Source organism: Saccostrea echinata, unplaced genomic scaffold (assembly GCF_033153115.1).
Source record: "Saccostrea echinata isolate AGI-Se365-2 ecotype Australia unplaced genomic scaffold, CSIRO_AGI_Sech_v1 ptg000001l, whole genome shotgun sequence".
Classification (NCBI taxonomy): domain Eukaryota; kingdom Metazoa; phylum Mollusca; class Bivalvia; order Ostreida; family Ostreidae; genus Saccostrea; species Saccostrea echinata.
Genome location: NW_026889750.1, coordinates 40640083 through 40663966, shown reverse-complemented (window position 1 = coordinate 40663966; position 23884 = coordinate 40640083). Strand labels below are relative to the sequence as shown.

General features: G+C 34.0%; 2 protein-coding genes across 2 annotated transcripts; one reads left to right on the top strand and one right to left on the bottom strand.

The window, feature by feature from the left end:
- Window positions 1-2238: 2238 nt before the first annotated feature.
- Window positions 2239-4193, top strand: LOC133191697 (actin-3-like). Its single transcript, XM_061327436.1, has 2 exons — window positions 2239-2376; window positions 3068-4193. Exons 1-2 carry the CDS (start codon window positions 2251-2253, stop codon window positions 4070-4072), a joined length of 1131 nt encoding a protein of 376 aa, XP_061183420.1. The 5' UTR covers window positions 2239-2250; the 3' UTR covers window positions 4073-4193.
- Window positions 4194-6823: 2630 nt separating this feature from the next.
- LOC133191686 (trimethyllysine dioxygenase, mitochondrial-like) lies at window positions 6824-16099 on the bottom strand. Its single transcript, XM_061327424.1, has 7 exons — window positions 15908-16099; window positions 12584-12687; window positions 9263-9693; window positions 8766-8989; window positions 8289-8464; window positions 7863-8087; window positions 6824-7623 (listed from the first exon to the last, which is right to left on the bottom strand). Coding segments are annotated over exons 2-7 (1332 nt in total). The 5' UTR covers window positions 12586-12687; window positions 15908-16099; the 3' UTR covers window positions 6824-7349.
- Window positions 16100-23884: the final 7785 nt, after the last annotated feature.

Genomic DNA, 23884 nt, shown 5'->3' with positions numbered 1-23884 from the left:
AGGTCAGAAGAAAAAAGTTCGACTATTTTTACCCATACTGTATAAACACCTTTAAAGGCCCTTTACACACATTTATTTCATTGAGGAAACCTATGGTCCATTTAAAACTTGTTGATCTCTTTGTGATCTCAGAAATCCTCAAATAGTTTGTATTTGGGTAACCGTTTGTGGAGAGCAATCGGAGCACACTGCCCTTGAACAATGAAAATTGGGGGATATAGCTAGGGCAGTCTCCTCACATCATCCTAGAACTTGAGATCTCTCAAGCAGAGATCGATCTCTGATAGTATCCAGTGAGACAAGTTCATCTCTCAGACATCTCTAAGTTCTGAATATTTTGTGTTCTCTGAAAATCTCTCTTTCTCTCTCTCTCTCTCTCAGTATTTTAAGTAAACCTAGACAATTTACAAGTTGCTGAATCTGAAAGGAAACATGTTTTGTTCTATGCATGCTCTTTATTTTACTGAATGCATAATTTTACTGATAAGCGCTAGACTAGACTTCATTTACAACATTAGTATTTTTTTATATGGGTAAAAGATAATTTAATCTACAGTATATCAAAATTGCCTATTTAGGTCTTCTTGAGTATATGGTTTGGGATATAAAGTAATAAAAATTAATAGGGGATGACCATTTGATTCCGGGGGGGGGGGGCTTATTTTTTTTTGCCTGTAAAGTACAGATTATTTTTTTCCACGGTGATTGAGGACAGGTTATTTTTCTACTTCAATGGAAAAAGTCTAGCAAGAAGGGGAAAAGAACGGAAAATGCCAAACTCTATTTCTTGGGGGGGGGGGGGGAGGGGGTGGACAAGACAGGGACAAATTATTTATTTCCAAAATATGTCAGCCCCCCTTTCCCATTTAGAATCAAATGGTTGTCCCCTAAACAAAATTAATGGTGTTAAAAAGGTATAACATTCCATTCATGTGTTGAGATCATGAAGTTGTAGAATTATAAAGCAAACGTGTCGATAGGATTAATCTGTCTCATGATCTTATAGTAGCTTTTTTCATCATTCTGTTATTGTATTGCATTTTCTTTTCTTTACGTAAAAATTACTCTTGGCACTAATCAAAATGGGCAAATTTGCAATTTGTGTGAATTTAAGTATCAAATACGCTCTTCAACAGAGTATCATCATATGTTGGAGAATAGTGAACACGATCTTCGTACTAAAACTCACAATTACTGCAGAATTATCGTACAAAGAAGTGAGCACAATTGTCGACTGACACGATTTAAAAATACACCGCAGAATTATCTTGCAAAGAAATGAGCACAGTTGTCGACCGACACGATTAAAAAATACACATGTAAAAAGAAAATGAATTTTATTTTTGCTGCGCAGGTTTAAACATGACCTTTCTTTATATAGTTATATAGAGAAAAAATTAAATATTAATTTAGGGGTACCTTGTAACTATCCATAGAGAGAAAAAAAAAATAAAAATGTTCGAAGTATACAAATATTGATTACAATCGTGTTTAGGAAGGGGCAGGCTACTCTGCTTCAGTAATCAGGTAAATTGTAAAGAACAGATTATCTTATCATTAAATAAAATATCTATTTGTAATCGAAAGATTTTTGATATTTTCGAAAAATTGGATTTGAATAAGCTTTATGATGATTTTTAGATCTTTGACAGCGGTGTATATAGTTGCTGTGAATGTCATTTCTAAAAATACCTGCCGATCGACACATTTTAAATCTTACCTTATTTGGAGTTAATGAACTTGCACAGTCTTCGTCTAAGAGGACGTCTTATAAACGGTTATTTGAAAAAATTAAGAATAAATATATATGTAAATATATAAATATCTTGTGAATAAACTGTACAAAAATTGATACTGTATTACAATTATTACAGAATGAAGAAAAAGGCATCGCCCTTTGAATTGTTGAATTTCGTCAGTAATATATTTCTCTTTTGATAGTCTACTTCTAGAAGTGACAATAAATCCTGGATATAGCTATGATAAGTAAATGTATCAGCAAGCCTGGTATACCTGTTTTGATTTCCATATATGGCTTTTGAACTTATTTTACGTACAATATGTCAAACGGATGGGTCACAAGTTTCGAGAACTTAAGCATAGTCCTCTCCCATATATGGACCTTGTTGACGAAACTTCTGTGTTGTGGTACATACGTGTATATAAGTAAGGGACTATACTCGATATTGGATAGAACAGTCTTTCTAGTAAATTTGAAGCAACTACATTCTTAATTAAAACAGTGTGAAAATGGTTGACGACGACATTGCAGCTTTAGTAATTGACAATGGGTCTGGAATGTGCAAAGCTGGATTCGCCGGAGACGATGCTCCCAGGGCTGTGTTTCCCTCGATTATTGGACGCCCAAGATACCAAGTAATATATTGACGCCTTATGTTGACTTTTATTCAGTTTTAAGACATCATATTGCAGAATATTAATTGTACATAACTAAGTGATAAATGGTCAAACTTTTTTTTGCATTATTGCTAAATATTTAAAGACAAGTACACACTGATTTTCAATGTTTTAATTTATTAAGAAGCTATGGTGAATTGATAAAGCTATTTCCATATATCATACTTTCAAGTAAATTAGTTGAATCTGATTCGTCTAGAACATTTGTTAAAAAACACTATTATCCGCTGAATAATGAAGCCACACCCTCCAGCGTAGCAACAGTCAACATTGCTTGACGACGGGCGATATTCCAAAAAATATTGACTGCGCAGAATTGATGAGCGCAATGTTCACTGTAATATGTATTTGTATAAAACATTCAGTATAATATAATAAATACTGCATGTAGTTGAGTGTAACATTGAAAATTTTCACCCCTGGAAAACCATTGTCAACCTCGACTATGCCTAAGTTGACAGTGGTTTTCTTGGGGTGAAAATTTTCAATGTTACACTCAATTACATGCAGTATTTATACAATTGTTAGAGTGCATATTAAATACTCTCTTCTGAATTAAAAAAAACCAGCTTATGTATAGCAAATTCAAGTAAAATCGGCATCATTAATCCTAGGCTGGCATAATATGTCTATTAAATTTTCTGTTTAGGGTGTCATGGTGGGTATAGGGCAGAAGGATACGTATGTAGGAGACGAGGCCCAGAGCAAAAGAGGTATGCTCACCCTCAAGTACCCAATCGAACACGGCATTGTCACCAACTGGGACGACATGGAGAAGATCTGGCACCATACATTTTACAATGAACTCCGTGTGGCCCCGGAGGAACACCCCGTTCTCCTGACCGAGGCCCCACTCAACCCTAAGGCTAACAGAGAAAAAATGACACAGATCTTATTCGAAACTTTCAACTCTCCAGCCATGTATGTTTCTATCCAGGCCGTGCTTTCACTGTATGGCGCTGGTCGTACAACAGGAATCGTCCTCGATTCTGGGGATGGTGTTTCTAACACGGTACCCATCTATGAAGGTTATGCCCTTCCCCACGCCATCGCACGATTAGATCTCGCTGGTCGTGATTTGACTGATTACCTCATGAAAATCCTCACAGAGCGTGGTTACTCTTTCACAAACACGGCCGAAAGAGAAATTGTTAGAGACATTAAAGAGAAACTGTGTTATGTTGCTCTAGACTTCGAACAGGAAATGGCAACGTCTGCGTCTTCATCATCCATAGAAAAGAGTTATGAACTTCCTGATGGTCAAGTCATCACCATTGGCAACGAGCGATTCAGATGCCCAGAGGCTTTGTTTCAACCTGCTTTTCTGGGATTGGAACCTTCTGGTATTCACGAAACCACATATAACAGCATCATGAAATGTGATGTCGATATCCGTAAAGAGTTGTACGCAAACACAGTGTTGTCCGGTGGTTCAACCATGTATCCCGGTATCGCTGACCGTATGCAGAAAGAAATTACAGCGTTAGCTCCGAGCTCAGTGAAGGTACGAATAATTGCCCCACCAGAGAGGAAATACTCCGTTTGGATCGGTGGTTCTATCCTTGCTTCTCTATCCACCTTCCAACAGATGTGGATCAGCAAACAGGAGTATGACGAATCCGGTCCATCTATCGTCCACAGGAAATGCTTCTGATGATATAATGATAATTATTTTTTCACATAAAACATCGCCGTCTGTGATTGCTCATATCATATTCTCATTTTGAGATCTTAAAAAACGTGTCTGATTCATTTAAAGGATTTTTGACATTAAATTAGCTTGCAATGGTTACGTTTTTGCTTGATACTTTGTATTGAACAATACATAAATCTTAAGTAAAATGTTATACGATATGAAAAATTTAAGTTTTTAAAATATTCATTCCTCTCTCTATATATAATTTTTTTTAATTCAAGTGAGTCTGAGAAAGTACTGAAAATAGTACCTTCCTGTCCATATTCATTTCTAGAACATTATTACATTTGTATTGAATATTGAATAAACGCTTCCCATATACTCAGTAAATCATTGTTCATTTACTACAATGAGTCAAAATGTGCATTGTATTCTCAAAACCGAGAGGTCCATACATTCATGTTGACAGTGGGGTTGGGTTACAGATAACTTGAAAACAGCATATAAATCTGCAATTTCTTATAACATTTGTTACCCCTTATTACACAGGTGCTTGTGGACAGGACCCTGTTTCTACGATGCACCTCCTTAATGTTTCAGCTCACCTGAGATGAAAGCTCAAGTGAGAGCTGATCACATTTTGTCTGGCGTCCATCTGTCCGCCTGTAAACTTTTTAAAATTTCGACTTCTTCTCAAGAACCACTGGCCAATTTTGACCAAATTTGCCACAAAGCATTCTTGAGTGAAGGGGATTCAAGATTGTTCAAATGAAGGGCCACGCCCTCTTTCAAGAGGAGATAATTAAGAATTACAGTGAAAAATTGGAGTAATCTTTCAAAAATCTTCTCAAGAACTATTGGGAAGAAAATTGAAACTTATGTGAAACCTTCGTAACATAGTGTAGATTCAAATTTGTTCAAATCATGAAGCCTGGAGGAAGGGTGGGACCACAATTGGGTATCAAAGTTTTGCATAGGAATACAATAGGGAAAAAAAACATTTAAAACTCTTCTACTCAAGAGCAACAAAGCCACGATTAATCATATTGATCTGGAAGCATCCTCGGGTAGTGTAGATTCAATTTATTTTCAAATCACGACTCCTGGGGGTAGGATGGGGCCACAAAGGGAAATCAACGTTTTAAATAGGAATGTATAGGAAAAAATCTTTAAAAAACGTTCTTTTCAAGAACAAAAAAGCCATGATTAGTCATATTGATATGAAAGCATTTTCAGATAGTGTAGATTCAAATTTGTTCAAATCATGAACCCTGGGGGTAGGGTGGGGCCATAATGGGAGATCAAAATTTTACAAAGGAATTTATTGGAAAAATCTTTTAAAAACTTCTTCTCAAAAATAACAAAGCTTTGATTAGTCATACTGATATGAAATCATCATCGGGGAGTGTAAATTCACTTTTTTTTTTTACAGGGGGTTGGTGGGCCACATTGGGTGATCAAAGCTTTACATAGAAATATATAGGAATAAAACCTTTAAAAATCTTCTGCTTAAGAACACCAAAGTCATGATTTGTCATATTGATATGGAAGTATCCCCAAGTATTGTAGATTCAAGTTTGTTCAAGCTATTTCCTCCAGAAGTAGGATAGGGCCAAAATGGGGGATCAAAGTTTTACACAGACACATATATTAAACAATCTTTTAAAATCTTTTTCCTAAGAAAAAGAAGGTCATGACTAGTCATATTGATATGGAAAAGCAATCTCATGTAGTAAAAGATTCAATTTTGTTCAAATCATGACCCCCCCCCCCCCCCCCCCCCCGGTATGGTGGCACACATTTTCATAAATCTGTTCTCAAGAACAGCAAAGCCATGATTAGTCATATGAATATGGAAGCATCCTCATTTAGTTTAGATTCATTTGACACTTTGGGGTATAGGGTGGAGCTAGAACAGGAGAATAAAGTTTTACATATGAATTCTGCTGATGAAGAATGACAGGGCCATATTGACTCAGGTGAGCATTGTGGCCCATGAGCCTCCTGTTTGGGTTTCCCTTAGCAAAACATGGACACTGCCATCTTTTCTATAATATTTTGGGTACTCATCTCTTATCCACAACTCTTCCCACACAACTAAGTTAAATTTAAAAAGCCTTTTTCAGAATCAATATTACATAGTGCCATTGTGCCCCTCCTATTTTACATTTGGATCAGAGATATCTTGGGCTTCCCATAAACAAAACATGGACTTTGCCATTGTACTTAATGGAAGTGGGGGAAGGGGAGTGGCTAATCATTTTGTGAGACTAGTGCTCCAAGTACCTCTACTTTTAATTAAAATGAATTGGAAATAAGAAAATTATTTAATTATGGAACTGCAGACAAATTTCTTTATAATTCTTGATACATACACTCAAAATAGCATTTTGATTCTTTCAGATGAGCTTGGGGCCAAGATATGCCCTTACTATACTTTGTGCTTTGCCTTGGGTTTATGTGCCCAGCTTTAGGTATCATCATTTATACAAAGCTATGTTCACCCCATATTATTTTAGCCCTTTCATTCTTTAAAACAATTTTGCCTAGTTTTAAGTTCCCTCAGACAAAGCTGTGTTAAAGAGATAATGCTGTTTTTTTGGAATTTGCCTCATTTTAAATTCACCCTCTTGTGATGAAGGTAAAGGGGTGAAGTAAAAATGAAGGTGAAAATTTCCCAGTGTACAGTATCTATCGGAACAGTTCTAGCTGCTTTGATGTGCAATTACTTGAGAAAGCTTGTGAAAATGAGTAAATTAAGACAGAAAATTAAAAAAAAATCAAACAATAACTTGCTTGGTATATTTGCAAAAACATATCAACCCTTAATCTTGCAATGTAATATAACATTAAACTAGGATAACAAATATATAATTGCACTTCACTGTAAAATCTTTCTGCATGTACATACTTAACTGAAAATTTTAATTTATCATCAACTTTTGGTATTATGGTTACATGAAAACCTCAATACATGTATTCCAGTTTGCTTTGGTTAGCTTAGCCTAGTTCATAATGGCACTTCCAGCCAATATTCAGTAAGTCCTGCTGAAGATATCAGACAAAGGATACCAGTAATAACATTTGGCATATTACTTTGGAATTTGTAATATTATAAAGTAATAAACCATTAACTTGAAACTTATCAATACTGACAGAATTATCACAGAAATGTATGGATATCACAAGTACATCACTGAAAATGATGGTTCTTGGCTTATACTGAAATAACATGTTCATTGTACAAAAATCAACATTTAATAAATCCTTTAAAAAAAATCCTGAAATTTGTATTTCATAAATTCTGGAGACCAAGAAGTCTTGCGTGCCCAAACCAGTCATCTCGGGGTAAATAACATCCACTGACTCGACGTCGACCCGTGAAGGCTGATCGACCATGCATGACTCTCCAATTATCCACAAATAGGACCATGCCTGGTTTTAGTTTAAGCCAAACTTCATTCTCCGTTTTCCTGATTTCTTCAGTTAAAGCTGCATAACTCTTGTAGAATTCCTTGATTTGCTCTGGTGGAACAGTGTGGAGTGGTGATCTGTCGTATGGGTTGAACCTGCATGAATATACAACATTATATAATGTAGTTCATTCTGCAATGGATTACAAAGGAATCTTCAAGTATTCACTTCAAATCACAAAAAATGTACACGGTCAAAATTATATTTGAACATATCAAAATCAATCACCAGAACTTAGAATAGATTTACCACCAACCTCTAATAGGCATAGATGTTCTAAAATTAACCCCCATCAATTAACAAAATTTATTGATAAGACCTATAGAAATAATACCTAATACTGAAGAGTTGTTTGGTTGTTGGATGAAGAGTGAGTACTGTTCCTAGACTTCTGACGCGGTGTTCTTGGTCGTAAAACTCGTGAGGAACCACTGTCTCTGCCAAACACTGAAACGCTGTGGGGTTCTCCCTCCTCAAGGTCTCTGCCGCGTGAAAGCCATCCACAAGGAGGGTTTCCCCTCCTGTTCCATCATGCTCCAGTACATGAAAGACCTGAATTCTGATAGTATATATTTTCTGTTCATAGAGTTTTTAAAATACACAGAATATGTTACTAAATTTTTGTGATCTAGGGCTGAGCAGCATAGTCAGCCATGTGCCCTGTCTTCAAAGTACTTGTAGAAGCAGCTATTTAACATTCATATCAGAGAAATAGAAACTTATATAAAGATGAACTCTGAGGAGATTTCAGATTTAATACCCAGAAGGTGCCATGAAATAGGTGTTGTCAGTATGAGCCCCAAGTCCAAGTGTAGTATATGCCGTGTCCCCGAAGGCCAGGTCCGAGGTGAAACTCCAAGAAGGACCAAATAATGTGGGCTGTATAAATGTCAGTCGCTGAGACACAAGGAGGGTTCCCTTGTGGTCAGTAGGGGCCTGTAATTAGAGCTTCTGTAAATAAACTACAGTGTATTCTGACTTTCATGTTATTTTTTTTTCAACATATTATAACATATAATATATTATAATAGACAGAAATAAACTTGATTTTAACAAATGTCTTTCAAAATATAACCATCTATTTTTGATGATGCCCCATATTAAAGATTTGAGAGACAGTTGCAAGTCATATACCCTTGAATTATTAAATAAAAATATTTCCTGACATTAATTTTTATTTCCAAACAAAGACCCAATCATATTCAAATCAGCTTCTTAATCACTATGCTGCATTTACCTCCGTCACAACAGAAAATCCATACTTTAGTAGATTGTTCACATGACCTTTCAGACCCTTCTCTGTCTGCATGAACTCCTGGAATGGCACCATTGGCTGTTCTGTAATGGTGGACATCACATCTTTGTTCCATAACAGTTTCTCCACTCTGTCCTTGTGTTGATTATGGTATGTGTTCTCTATAAGCCAATCAATATTGAAACTTGTCAGGTGCTTGTCTGGCCCTGTGTCAGAAACAATCGGATACAGGAAGGTATTCAGAGTATATAGTAAGTATACATGTACATGTGATAGGATTCATTAAATTTGGTCTTAGCTTTTGGTCAGTTAAAATTGCTTTTGATTTAGGCTAAAGAAGAATTTCTTTTACACATGCAAGTATGTTACATGCATTGTACAGAGTAATTTCCTTCTTGATTTTTTTTCTGTTCTCAAATTTTATGTATCAACTTTTTATTTAGTAGATACTTAATTGACATTTAACTAAACATGCTCACACTCTAGTGTCAATACTGTTCCATCAAAAGAGACATGAGTTGGTTTAATGTCTAAATCCAGGTCAAAGTTATCTACATTCTTCTGGCATGTTTGATGATTATAACAAACATCACATCGACAATGATCTCTTAACCAAACATATGGAAGATCCAAATTAAACTGTCCATAACACAATAGCAGACCCTCTGCACTGAGATTAATGTCTTTGTTTCTGGATCCCTGCAATGACACTGAACTGCTGCAGGACCTTTGCAAACTAAACTTAAAAGAAGACTTGTGTTTTACTGATTCAGAAAGACTCAAGTGTTGACTTGAAGATTTCTTGACAAAACTGTGTAGGAAGGACACATGCTCCTGTGTTGTAGCTCTTGTCAGTTGTCTTAAGATGGTTAACTTTTCAAATCTTTGAAGAAGCTTTAAACTGGCTGACCTAAATGACAAACAAGAGGCCCATGGGCCACAACACTCACCTGAGTCACTTTTGCCCTACTGTTCTGCATCAGTTTTTTTTCCCAACATACATGTATTCCTATGTAAAATTTTGATCGACTTCTGTGGCCCCATACTATGTAGAGGGGCCATGATTTGAACAAAATTGAATCTACGCTACCAGAAGATGTTTCCACATTAATGTAATTCATCATAGCCTTGCTGTTCTTGAGTAGAGGAGTTTTAAAGATTTTCCCTATGTAATCCCTACTGTGGCCCCACCCTACCCTCGGGGACAATGATATAAACAATTAACAATTTACACTACCTCAGGAAGCTTCCACTTATGTTTTAGCTCTTCTGGTCCAGCAGTTCTTGAGAAGAAGGTTTTTAAAGATTTTTCCTATATATTTCAATGTAAAACTTCAATTCCCTATTATGGCCTCTACCCTAACCCCAGGGACCATTATGTAAACAATTTAGAATCTACACTACCTTAGAGAGCATTCCACTTAAGTTTCAGCTTTTCTGGCCCAGTGGTTCTTGAGAAAAATTTTTTTAAAGATTTTTTTCTATACATTTCAATGTAAAACTTTGATTTCCTATTGTGGCCCCACCCAACCCCCAGGAGCAATGATTTAAAGAATTTAAAATCTATACTATCTCAGGAAGCTTCCACATAAGTTTCAGCTTTTCTGGTCCAGTGGCTCATGAGAAAAAGAGTTTTTAATGACCCCACCCTATTTTTGCCTTTTCTTGATTATCTCCCCTTTAAAGGGGACATAACCTGTCATTTCAACAATTAAGAATCCCCATTACCCACGGATACTTTTTACTAAATTAGATTAAAATTGGCCCAGTGGTTTTTGAGAAGAAGTTGAAAATGTGAAAAGTTTACAGACGGAGGACAGAGAGATGGACGACAGACAAAGGGTGATCAGAAAAGCTCACTTGAGCTTTTCAAAATGTGTATGTTATAAAAAATGTGTATGTTTTATTTTTTGAATAAATACATACTCTTATTTAGTAACATATTACAAAGCTCACCTCAAAGAAATTAATATATGAGTAAGTAAGGCAAAGTCTCAAACCACATGAATATTCTGATAGTGTGCATCCCTACATACAACATCTATGCAAATTAGGACTTCTCGTTACTTGGGATTGGACATGCTCTGAAAACTTCACCTGTTGAATCACCCAGAAAATGTATATTAGATGCAGCATCTAAAGCAGGTCTGGTAGAGTGTATCCATAGATGCAGCATCCATACAAGTTTGGTCCAGGAAGGTTGTAGTTACATGTACTTTGCAATGGACCAGTACTCCAAATCTTTCACCTGTTAAATCATCCATGAAATGTACATCAGATGGAACAAGTCTGTTAGTGTGCATCCCTAGATGCATCATTTATGCAAGTTTGATCACCAAAAGGCTTATAATTACTTTATAGGGGACTTTTCCTGAAACTTTAACATGTTCAATCTTCTGAAGAAATGAAGGTCAGATACAATATCTGAAGCAAGTCTGGTAGTGCACATCCCTGGTTGCATCACTCATGTAGGTATGGTCACCAGATGACATATACTTACTTAGTATTGGTCCTCCTTTAATAACTTAAACCTTTTCAATCAGACAATGTAGATCAGATCCACCATCTGAAACATGTCTGGTAGTGTGCAACCCTAGATGTTTCATCCATGCAAGTCTGGACCAGGAAATAATCCCTATGAAATGTACTTGCTCCAAAAAAATTATCCTTATCACTCATCCAGAAAATGTAGGTCAGATCAAGCATGTGACACAGCAGGTAATATACATCCCTAGATGCATAATCCATGCAGATTTGCTCATGATAGGGCTTATAATTATTTGGGAGTGGACCTGCTCCAAAAACTTCAACCTGTTCAATCATCCATAAAATGTTGGTAACATTTATCATCTGAAACATGTCTGATAATGTACATCCCTAGATTCATCATCCAAGTTTGGTATAGGTTGGGCATATAGATACATGGAAATCGACTTGCTCAAAAAATTTTAACTTGGTCATTCATCCAAAAAATGTAGGTCAAACCCAGCATCCAAAGAAAGTCAGGAAGTGTACATTACTAGATGCAACATCCATGTATCTTTGGTCCAGGTAGTGTTTATGGTCACTTGGGAATGCACTTGCTTCCTAATACTTTAACCAAGATGCTAACATTTGGGGTGTAACACAGGCTCATCTCAATTTCATTGAAGTGTAAAGAACACAAAGCCAATACCCTAGGCTTGTAGAATACTACAGGGCTGATGAAAAGTTAACTAAAAAAGCGTGATGGGCTTGTGGAAAATATTGTTTCTGTATGAAAAAAGCATAGTCTGTTGATGGGTACATCAAAGATACAAAAAAAAAACAAAAAACAAGCTGGCAATAAACTACATTGAACTTTGTTTTATAGAACAACAATTTATATAATATCTATATACTGTATATGAATAGAAGTGAATTTGAAGTTTCAACCACTCTTTCTCAATATATTTTAATCTCAAATCTAGTTTTTTCTTGATCCAAGCAACTTTTAAATAACGAGATTTGAGTGGTGTAATAATACAACTTTCTACAGGCTCTTGATTATCCATTTGTATAATGTGCTTAAATTACATGTATGTTCAGAAATAGTTGGACTAGTTTAAAAGTTGGTTGACTTAGATTCTGTAAATCCACCAGCCAAAAAGGATTCTGACAATTTTTTGGCACAGACCAATAGAAATGTCAGCAGCTTTGACAGGAGAATCAAGTTATTAAACCATACACAACAGTCGAAGTTTATCAAAGCTCAGAGTTAAAATATTCAAATTTAATAAAACACAAATATGGAACAAAAATGGTATTCCTAAAACACTCACATGACTGCTTCCTTAAGAAGTACAGAAGACGTTACTCCACCCAATAAAGCCTTTAATCAGGACCTGATGTCAGGACAGGGTCATCTTACGCAGGTCTCGGCGCCCTGTAATACAAGTCAGGATATAACGGGGCACTTATCTAGGACAGGTATATCAAACTATTTAAATTTACAATCAATGTACAGTGAAGCTTTACTACACTGATAAATTTATCAGCATGATCTTATTTATATACACAATATGATACAAACTTTGTGACATAGTTTCGATTTCCTATAATAAAAAAGTTCTACAGCCTTTGTTACCTATGCATGCAGTTTAAAATTTTCAAAGCAGGTCAATTCTAAAGAAAAGAATTAAATAGCTTCATACAGTTAAACAAGATCTCAAATTCCAGGTAATGCACATTCCAATAGACTTGAAAATTTAACCATGTTCATATCACCAAAAGCTTTTGAGAGTTATTGTAAGAAAAACTGCTCTGGGTGTCCTTGAAAAAACTGAGACCAAAGGGCCACCATGCTCACCTGAGTCACCATTTTTATTCCGGCAAATGAATATATATACCTGTATAAAAATGTTACTTCTTATTGTCCTCTCTTAATTAAAGTCCATGATTTCAACTATTTTAATTCACAAAAAGCTTGATGTCAACTGTACAAATTATAGCATGCTTATTCTTTCAGATGTCTATATATTTTCTGTACATAAAACTTTGTTTCCCTACTGGTTAGTCCCTTTGGTCATATTGCTTAGAACATAATTTACTCAGTTTGAACATACTTTGGGATACTCACAAATCAAAATGACCATTGTGGACCTGTTTTCTTCATTTTTAAGATATTTTCCATGTGTTCAGATTTTTAAACTTTAGTGATTTCCTATTGTAGCTCTGACCTTGTGCCAGGGTCATGATTGTAACAAATCTGTATCTACACTACATAAAAATGGTTTACTCTTGATTTAACTAACTCTAGCTCTCTTATTCGGGGTATAGGTTTGAAATAAATAATGGGAGCCATAAACATCTTTATAAACATTTCAATTTGCCTCAGATCACTCTATCCTTTCAAAGAGGGTTAGAATTTTGGAAAAATATACCATCCAACCAATAGTCCCAATTTAAGTACTTCATTTCATAGTACATGCATTTCCATATGGTTGCAATGACCACATAAATAATGTAGGGAATCTTTCAAGCTCACTATGTGCCAATGTGAATGTGATGAGACTTTAACAATACAGTCACCTAGATGTAGTCATGGGCATTGATCATACAATAGACCAAGCATATGATGCTCTTTTACCTTACCTCAATAAACATGGTCTTCATCACATTTGCACTAAAGTTTACTAGGTATCCTTGAAATTTTTGAATGGCCATGACTATTTGAAGAAGCTAAAGCAAGTCCATATGTGGATTTTTCAACTGCAGAATACAAGCTAGTGTTTGTGATTATGGATGTTGCCCAGGACAGGCTCTTAAAGCCATCACATGTTTCAGAAGATAATAATTCCCATTCAACCCGTAGGTTCCTTAAACTTAAATCCAACAAAGAAAAATAGATGCTGTGAACATTAGTAACATTTTTAATCATAAAAAAAGTTTAGTCCTGCATTTAAACCATATTCCACCATATTTCAAGTTAATCGAAGTCTACACCCTGCATTTCCTACAGATATTCCCCAACTGTTACTTCCAAACTTTTCAATTATAACAAACCTTACAGTGCCTAAATATTGAACATCTAAAACAAGATCCCCTCAAGTGTTCTTGTTCTTCCTCTTCTTTCAACTATTGACCCACTGGACATATCATTACAGGTGATGATAATATAGTTGAAAATGATGACCTAAAAGCTATCATCTTAAAAGGTTCTAATTACAAGGAGCTTCATATCTCTCAAATGGCAACAGAACTTCATTTCTATTATAAATTCTGTTGAGGATTATGCCAGATAATGGGCAAAGTATGAAGAGGAAAACCTGAACACTTTGTCAAACTGGATTAAGTGCTTTTAGAAATATATTAAAGAATTGTGTGAGGAAGTTGAAATGCAATATGAAAACCATATATCCTTCTGTTTTACTGAAAGGAAGTGATAAAAGAATTAGAAAGACTACATGAACAATATGTTATTGTTCCAGCAGACAGCTTGTAACAACTTTCCAGTCAATGAAAAGTGTATAAAAACAAAGCCTAATACTCATAATTGATATGAAATATGTCAATCAAAATACAATCCAGTGATAGGTTGTATATGCTAATAAAGTCATTATATTCATATATTGACCATAGAATTTATGAATTAATTCATGAATTTATGAAATGCTGACTTTAAATGAGGTTGTTGAAATCTCTGTAACATCAACTTACTTGTTAGTAGCTTGCCTTGGTTTAAAAATTGAGCATGCTCTTGAATATCAAACAAGCTGTGAGACATAAACACCATATGCATGTTATAGTGGAATATTACTTCATAAATAAGGAAAGTTGACGATAGAAAAGCTGAAGTCATCTCCTTTGTCTTACAGTTTAGTTGTTAGTTGGCCCTTATTGTCTATAGTCAGTAAAACATTTAAGTATGAAACAGATGTGACAGACTCTGTGGTGTCTTTTATTTCAAGTTCACAAGGGATATATCAAGTCTGTATATGAATGGAAGTAACTATAGTTAATTGTGAATCATAATATCTCCAGACAGCAATTCCCCCACTCCCAATCCCCTCCAACTTAATTAAGGGTCTGTCTCAAATAAATGTTGTAAATACATGTAGTTCATATAAATTATAGTCAAATAGCTTTGTTTATTTGCATGTTTCAATATAAAAGTACAGGTATCAATTAAAGACAGTCTCTTACAATATTAAGACCAGAAAGTTTGATTTTAGAGAAGTTGCTTTTCAAATATGCCACTGATTTATGTGGTAAGGTGACTGGTTCCCTTTACAATCTGTGGATAAAGTATACAGTGTGCTACCAACAGTGTGTTCAGTTAATAAGTTGTCAATGTAAATCTGATGCTCACATTTTTGGATGTTGTACCCACATCTGTTAAGCATCTGTTATTTTAGGTACTCCTGCTACCACTGCAGTTATGAAGTCATTGCCAATAAACAACAATTCAATATTTCAACATTAATAATGATGTAGTTGTATGCCAAAGAAATTCTGATGATTTTTTTGTAATTTGATAGTCAGAATATTAAAAAAATACCCGGTATTCAAGATTTATAATATTACTCCACAAAACATATTTTCATTTTTTTGGTGCAGATGTTTACATTATGTAGCTAATCAATGTGGAATCAAAATACTATTACCTGATTATTAGTAACTCTCCAAGCATTCATGAAAAGGCATTTGGCCTTGATAATTCACCCATCTTCTTTACATCATGCCTATATTTGTCACTTCCATCAACCGATCTGCCCTAGGAAATCATCAGTCCAGGTACACATATATTCTTATTGGCCTTGCTGACAAATAAATTGTTATTAATCTCTGCTCTCTATTCCCACATGACTGTGATAGTTTACAATGGGGAACAGCCAAGTCTACATTTAGTTCCTAATTACATGCAGTGCTTGTAATAACAAACATAAGGGTTGTGGGTCACGAAGCTCACTTGGCATACTTAACCTACCTGTTCTTGAGATTTTATTATTTTTGTCTACATATTTCCATGTACAACTTTGACTTTCTTGTGTGGCCCCATCCTATCCCCAGTGGCCAAATTTGAAGAAACTTAAATCTACACTATACATGGGGATAATTGAATATCAAAATGACCAAGTGTTGTCTGATTGTTCTTAAAAAAAATCCCCATGTAAAATTTAGTACTGCCACCATTGTGACTCCATCTTAGCCCCAAGGGCACACTGAATTTACACTACATGGGAAAAGTGTCACATCAATAAAACTGTTGTTTTTTCATTACATTTTAGATATATTCCTATTTAAATTTGTGCCCCCTTTCTAGCCCAGGGGTCATGATTTTAAAAAAACCCAGGAATCTACACTTCCTGGGGATGTTTGTAATCTACCAGGTTATATGACTTATTGTACAAGTTGTAGGGTAGGCCTTCTGTTATTGAAAAGAATTCTAAACATGTTTCCCTATGTCAGGCATTCACCCATTCTTTTATTAAGGCCATATGATACAGAAAACTTTTTTTCAAAAATCATGAAAATAACAACCTTAGTCAAGTTTATATCTGTAAAATGAATAATTTTAACCGCTTAGATTTTAATTTTTCATCAAAAGTTTTCATTATGATGTCCTATAAAGGGATAAAAAGTTGTATAGATTTGTAAGGATATTGCAGAAAGGTAGAATTTTGTACATCTTAGAAAGTTTACAATTTCTTTATAGTTTAGAATTTTGATATTTGCATCATTTACAACCAAAATATGCCCCAAAATATATATCAATCCAGGCATCCATTTTTAGTTTATTATCATGATCTGTCCATAAAAGTGACCCAAATATTACTACCATTACACTATCTGCACTATAGGGGAATGCTGGTAAATCAATTTGAAACCCCATTTTGTGACCCCATCTTGCCAAAAAGGCCATGATTTGAACAAATGTGAATTGGCACTCTTTAAGAAAACTTTTACCATATTTACTGGTTGTTTCATCAGCATGTATTTACTGGTTTTTTCGTGTTTGAAATCTCACTATTTCTCATGGGCCCTACTGTTTACTTTTTTCAAATCCTGCACTGTTTAATTTGTATTAATCTTTATATAAGACCGTGGAACATTAACTGGCAAAATTGGAAATACGCAGCTTACGTCATTTCCATCTGTTACAATCAAAACATTTAATGATAGACAGTGGAATGGGCGGGTACAATTCAGCACTGACGTCTGTGGTCTTAAACATCAATGATAACAAATGATAACAAAGTAGAACCTTTTTATTCATATGAACAAGTTATTCAGAATATTATATTTCATAAGTTTATTTCATACAATAATAAAGGAGAAGTCTGAAATAGCAACAGGTCACCATTTGTCTGTCATATCTCCAAGATTTTGCTAATTTTCAATCATTGGGATCCTTAATTTGTCTGGTTTACTTTTAAAAATCAATATAGAGTTTTGAAACTTTACAAATCATACACTCATGTGTAATAAAATTAATTTAATTTTAGATTGAATTACACAACTGATAACAGGTCCAACACAATTTCTTGATTTAGCTACCAGTTTATAGCTTTAATTAGCTAATAGATACAGCTTTATTAAGCTTTTCAAAATATTCATGATTAAGAAATTTTAAAGCTCAATAAAGTTATTTATTTGCAATTTTTCACTAAAATATTTTTATAAGAAATAGATGAAAGTCGAAAGTAATTGACAAATAATTATTTATGTACACATACTGTACTATATAAACTATCAAAAAAGCAACCCATCAGAGATAGTTCTAACATTACAGCTTTTAAATACTTTTCAGCAAATGACGTATTTCCATTGTTTGGATAACTGTACATCACCTTGTGTGCATTGAGGCATGGATAAGTATGATTGCTTCACATAGTGCTGAATTATAACCGATCAATTATCTTGTTGACCATAACCATGATAACTGACCTTAGGGCTGGGACGATATATATCGAGATATCGATAATATCAATTCAATGTGAGGATGATACTCATATCGATACGTATGAAGAAATATTGAAATATCGCAAAAAAAATTCTGACTTATGTTTTTCTCTGTTTACTTAACATTTTGGGTTAAATATATAAAATAAATATGCTAAATATAAATATAAATATGAAATACATAATAATTAATACCATTTAGGTAAAATGATTTTGTTTTACAACAAATATACAACTTCTTTGAATAAATTTATCTTATTTGCGAAGAATTGTTTCGTTCATTTCAATGCAAAAAACATTTTATAACCAATTCAACATATTGTGATACATATTATATCATGGCTCAAATATCATGATACATATTACAAAAAGTTGTATCGTCCCAGCCCTAACTGACCTCATATATAATTTCCTTCAAGAAGTTACTGTGTGGTCACAAATCAATTACTTTATATAGCCCCAAAACTTTTAAAACTTTGAATATAAAGTCTCTCAAAGAGATGCAATATGAATTATATGATGAGTGATTTTTACATGCATTTTTTCAGAAGAGTTCAAAGTTGAATACTAACCCTGCACCAAGGTGCAACTTTTTGTACACACTGAAAAAATGATAGAGAGCGCAGCCAGCGGCGCTTCACTGCAAGCTCTAAAGATAATGCCTGGGTGAAGAGAAATTTGACTTTGCACATTGATCCCAATTAATTTTTTTCAGCAGTATTCTCTGGACCCACAATCCTTTGTGAATTGCATCTCATCGCAAATTACATTCTTGTGGCAACAAGAAGTTCCAAGAAAAAATAAACTCACCTTGATTCAATGGATATAGCAGAAAAATGGTAGATTAAATGTTCTTCATTAAAATTAGCACTGTTCAGACTTCCTTTTGGTATGAATGCAACTTACACACAACATCATGTGACATCACAGTCTAGACCTTGGAATTTTATGTACAGTTTGAAGAGCCCGATCTAAATTATCTGCCCTCACCCTAACTGTTGCACCATCAACATACAGAGTGTTTCATGATAACTGTGGTACTGCTCTTTTGCAGTGTAAAATGATATAATTTGGTGAAATATGACATAAAAACAATTGTTAAATATACATCATTTAATTAACTGCCATCAAAAACTTTGCCAAATGTTATCAATTTGTCCTGCAAAAGAGCAGAACCACAATTATCATGAAAGGGTTAATTAATGCTTTATATCTAATTCAACCTACATAGCTTAATGAAGAGATGGATCTGAATAAAGAGTAGGGGGCCTAATATCAGGTCCTGTACAATCACTAAATTTAGCTACGTAGCTTGAATTACCTACATAGCTTTATTTACCTACCTGAGGTAGCTTCATATAGCTACTAAATCAAACTTTTTTCTTAAATTAGAATTTTTCTCAGGATGTGCAGAAAATCGCACTTTGATGGAGTAATAATATTTAACGTCAAATGCATCTGAAAACAATTCATGAAAAAATCACTCTTGAAATTGTGTCTTTTTCTGTGCAATTGCAGTCTAGGTTCTAAAATTTTTTGGGCTATATACAACAGTTAATTTGTGACCAAACTGTTACTTCTTGAATGAAATAACAAAGAAGACCAGTTCTGGTTAAAATGATAATTGACGGGTAATTATTCAGCACAATGTGAAGTAATCATCCTTATCCATGCCTCACCACACAAAGTGGTGTACAGTTACTCAAACAATGGAAATACATCTTTTGCTTAAAGGTGTGTTCAAACACAGCAATGTTTAAATTATATCTGCTTTGGATTGCCTTTTTTAAAATCCTTGCTATAAACATTGGTCAGGTCCAGCACAATCTCTTGATTTAGCTATATAGCTTTATTAAGCTATTCAGAATAGCTTGATTTAGCTATTTCATCACATTTTTTTCTTACATGTGTTATTTTTGCAGCATGTACAAAAAGTCACACCTTGGTGCAGTGATAGTGTTCAACTCTGAACTCTTCTGAAAAGAATGCATGTAAAACTCACTCATCAAATTGTGTCTCCTTGAGAGACTTTGTACTCGAAGTTCTAAAAGTTTTGGGGCTATTTAAAGCAATTCATTTGTGACCATACAGTTACTTCTTGAATGAAATTATAAAGGGGGTAAATTCTGTTCAACAAGATATTTAATTGGTAATAACTCACTACAATGTAAAGCAATCATACTTATATCCACATCTCAACACACAAGGTGCTGTACAGTAATCCAAACAATGGAAATACATCTTTTGCTTAAAAGTATTCAAATGCTGCAATGTTAAGACTAATTTTGAGTTTGGTTGCTTTCTTGATACTAGCAATGTTATTGTAAGGAAAGGGGAAAAGTCCATAGTTCATTATTTGAATAGTCAAATACTTGTGACCTTTTGTCTATTCCTTGCAATCAACAGACATTTTTGAGAAAAACTGCATAAAAATAGCTTTATCAAGCTATTTTGAATAGCTTAATAAAGCTATATAGCTAATTCAAGCTATATAGCTTAATCAAGAGATTGTGCTGGACCTGTTGGTAGTCATATACTTGCGATTTTTTTGTCTTCTTTAAATAAAAAGCAAAATTGTGAAAAATTACATTGAAATAGCTAAATAAGGCTACCCGAAGTAGCTAAATAAAGGTACGATAGGTAATTCTACCTTCGTAGCTAAATGTACTGATTGTACTGGACCTAAATATTTTTAGAAGGATGCTGGTGCCGACACGTATCGTAGTAAATAAACATATTAATGCCGGAGCTGCAAATCTCTTTAATAGATATGTGTCTCCTGACGACAAATCATAGTTATTTCTTCATTTATTTATGTAAATTGTAACAGTTTCAGTTAAATTTGCCTTTAATATTTAGCATTTTAGGTTTTGACTTACCCTCTCTCAACACAGGATATACAAAGAGGAATGTAAAATTTAAAGTAATTGAATCCACTCAAACATTTTCCGGAAATATTTTCTCAAGAGTTATCTCGCTTACCTTAGCTTTATTTTCTCAAAACTGCAATTTTACAATGTTTTTTACTATGAAGATAAAAGTGTAATTTTACCAGGGACTTATATTTTTAATCCCTGATTTTGCACAGAAAAATATCTATCTGATGAATTAAACTTATTTATTTATTTATTTACTTACTTATTTACTTATCCCCCCCCCCCCACTAGGAAACACGGACCCCTTTGAAACGTAAGAAATGTCATCTGTCAGAAGAAAGTTGGATTGGGAAAATGTCGCTCTTACCCCTCTTCCATGAAATAGAATTTTTAGATTTTTGAAAGTTTTTTTTTTGGGGGGGGGGGGGGAATTCCCGAGTCTGACATTTGTTATACTTGATGCCTGGGAACCCCCCCCCCCCCGGAAAAAAAATCCTGGACCCGCCCCTTAATGTGGAGGATGTCGTTTTATTTGTTTGTTTGTTCATTCGTTCATGCGTTCGTTCGTTTATTTATTTACTTGTTTGTTTATTTGATTGATTGATTTATTTATTTGATTGATTGATTTATTTATTCATTCCTTCTATTTTTTATCAATCAATTAATTCATTCTATTATAATTTATTTTATTTTATTTTATCGATAATGAGTTCGCCGCCACAATCAAACACCGAAGAAGACTTTCGAGCTTTTCCTTCAATTAATCTTGACTTTTCCATGTTAAATAAAATAAATTCACACAGACCTCCGTCATAGAGCCTTTGGAGTATTACCCCTGGGCCCAGTAGTAATGAATTTCAAATTGGATAGCGTGACAAATTTTAGCTATCATGCATATCATGCAAAACATTTTGACTGCTAGATCTCTACATAAAAATTGGGAGGGGAATGTCGGCTCATTTATGTCGAAATATGTGTTCTTTGAATATAATGAATTGGCTTTCTTGGAAATCAAAGCATGAGATTTTGTCAGTAATTTATAACTATCAGAGCGACAGTTCATTTTTGTTCCAAGAATGAAGCATCGTTTTTGCGAAGATTGGGGGATAACTGAGAGGCAAAAAATTGAGTTGTTTGAACTTTGAATAAACGCAAAAAAAAAAAAAAAAAAAAAAAAAAAAAGAAGAAGAAGAAGAGAGAGAGAGAGAGATTATTCCATCTTGTGGTTACGTACCGCAGTGCATTTCAAAATTCGTTTATTTATCTCCGTACTTTTTACCTTAAGTTCTGTTTATTCACTCAAAACCATGTAAATTTTACGTGAGATACAGTAAATACAGTGGACCAAGCAGAATTTTGAATAAAGTCTAATTAAGAGGAGAAACTTTGCAGCAGAAATACATGTGAATCACATTGTACATTTTAAACTGGTTGGTTTTTGTTACATGTATGAAAAGATTAATAATGTTGACACTCTAGTACAAATATATACATGTTTCAATTTCTTTTTTGTACGTATATTAATAACATATGTCTAATAAGCATTTATTATGGATAATTAATCTCCATCTGCTATAATCTTTTTAGTTGATTTCTTCTTTCTTTCTTGTGTGTGTGTGAGGGGGGGGGCATATTGCTCACAGGCACTTGTTTCGTATACCAGGCACCCCCTACTTATTTTTACCAATAAGTAGGAGGTGCCCCGTATACGAAACAAGTGCCTGTGATGTTGCTACTATCATTTTTGACTTCTTATGTATGTTGCTCTTTATACTTAAACTTAAAAAAAAAAACAACTTAAATTTCATTATGTACACAATTTATATGAGTGATCACATCACATTTTTAATCAAAAAATCACATTTATCAGTATTGAAGTTAAATTAGATTCGCAGATTTATTTAATTACGAGGTCCAACATTAATCTATAATCAATTGATTTCCATTAATAAGAGGGGTTAGCCAGCTCCATTTTCCCTAGTCTGTTTTTCAGCCTACTAGTTTGATCTTAATGGACACTTATTTGTGCCCCCATCTCTATCTAACTATTTTTTTACGAAGACTATTGATAATGTGCCACAATTTTCCTCCTCACGAGGTTGCTAATCTGACATCAAGGTTTGTGTTCCTGTAAATGATTTATCATTATTTACGATTTATGAATGATATGCAAATGACTTTTATATTTCACGATGGCCGCTGTTAATAAATTGCACATCATCACTTAAGAAAAAAATCCCTTATAGAAATTTAAGTATCACTTTACGCTGACGAAGGCCGCTTGAAAGATTTTCATTATTCATATTGCACAAGATTAATAAGACCTATTACTGGTTTGGACAAGATACGGAAATATTGAATAAATTAGCTCAATTCTAATCACAAATCTTTATAACCAATTAATTTTTTTTGAAAAAAAAAAATTCTTTTCCCATTTCCTCACAATAAAATAAGATTTCCCGGAAGAAATTTATTTGAAATAACACAGACAATACTATTTTTAATATATATTAATCTGTTTATTTACGTTTAATCTCTGTTTGAATTTTCTGTTTAACAAATTTTCATTTTTTCTTTATTTTAATAAGAATTCTTCAAGTAATAAAAAAAATTCTCGGTAGGGCCTAAATGCATGAGCGGAAGAAGCTTTCCAACAACTTCTCTAAGTAAATACACCATGTCCTTCTACAATCTCCTTATACAGAGTATCCCATGTGTTAATTCTATACTTCAGTTTGAGTAAATATTGAATTAAAAATCCCCTGTTTCTAGTAAGACTGAAAGCATTGTACAACATATTGT

What these genes read in the sequence shown, in the direction of transcription:
- LOC133191697 (XM_061327436.1), top strand. Translation starts at nt 2,251, where the DNA reads ATGGTTGACGACGACATTGCAGCTTTAGTAATTGACAATGGGTCTGGA. An exon ending in TTGGACGCCCAAGATACCAA is followed by an intron (nt 2,377 to 3,067) that starts GTAATATATTGA and finishes TTTTCTGTTTAG; the next exon opens with GGTGTCATGGTGGGTATAGG.
- LOC133191686 (XM_061327424.1), bottom strand. An exon ending in GATTTTCTGTTGTGACGGAG is followed by an intron (nt 8,465 to 8,765) that starts GTAAATGCAGCA and finishes CTCTAATTACAG; the next exon opens with GCCCCTACTGACCACAAGGG. An exon ending in AAACAACTCTTCAGTATTAG is followed by an intron (nt 7,624 to 7,862) that starts GTATTATTTCTA and finishes ATATTCATGCAG; the next exon opens with GTTCAACCCATACGACAGAT.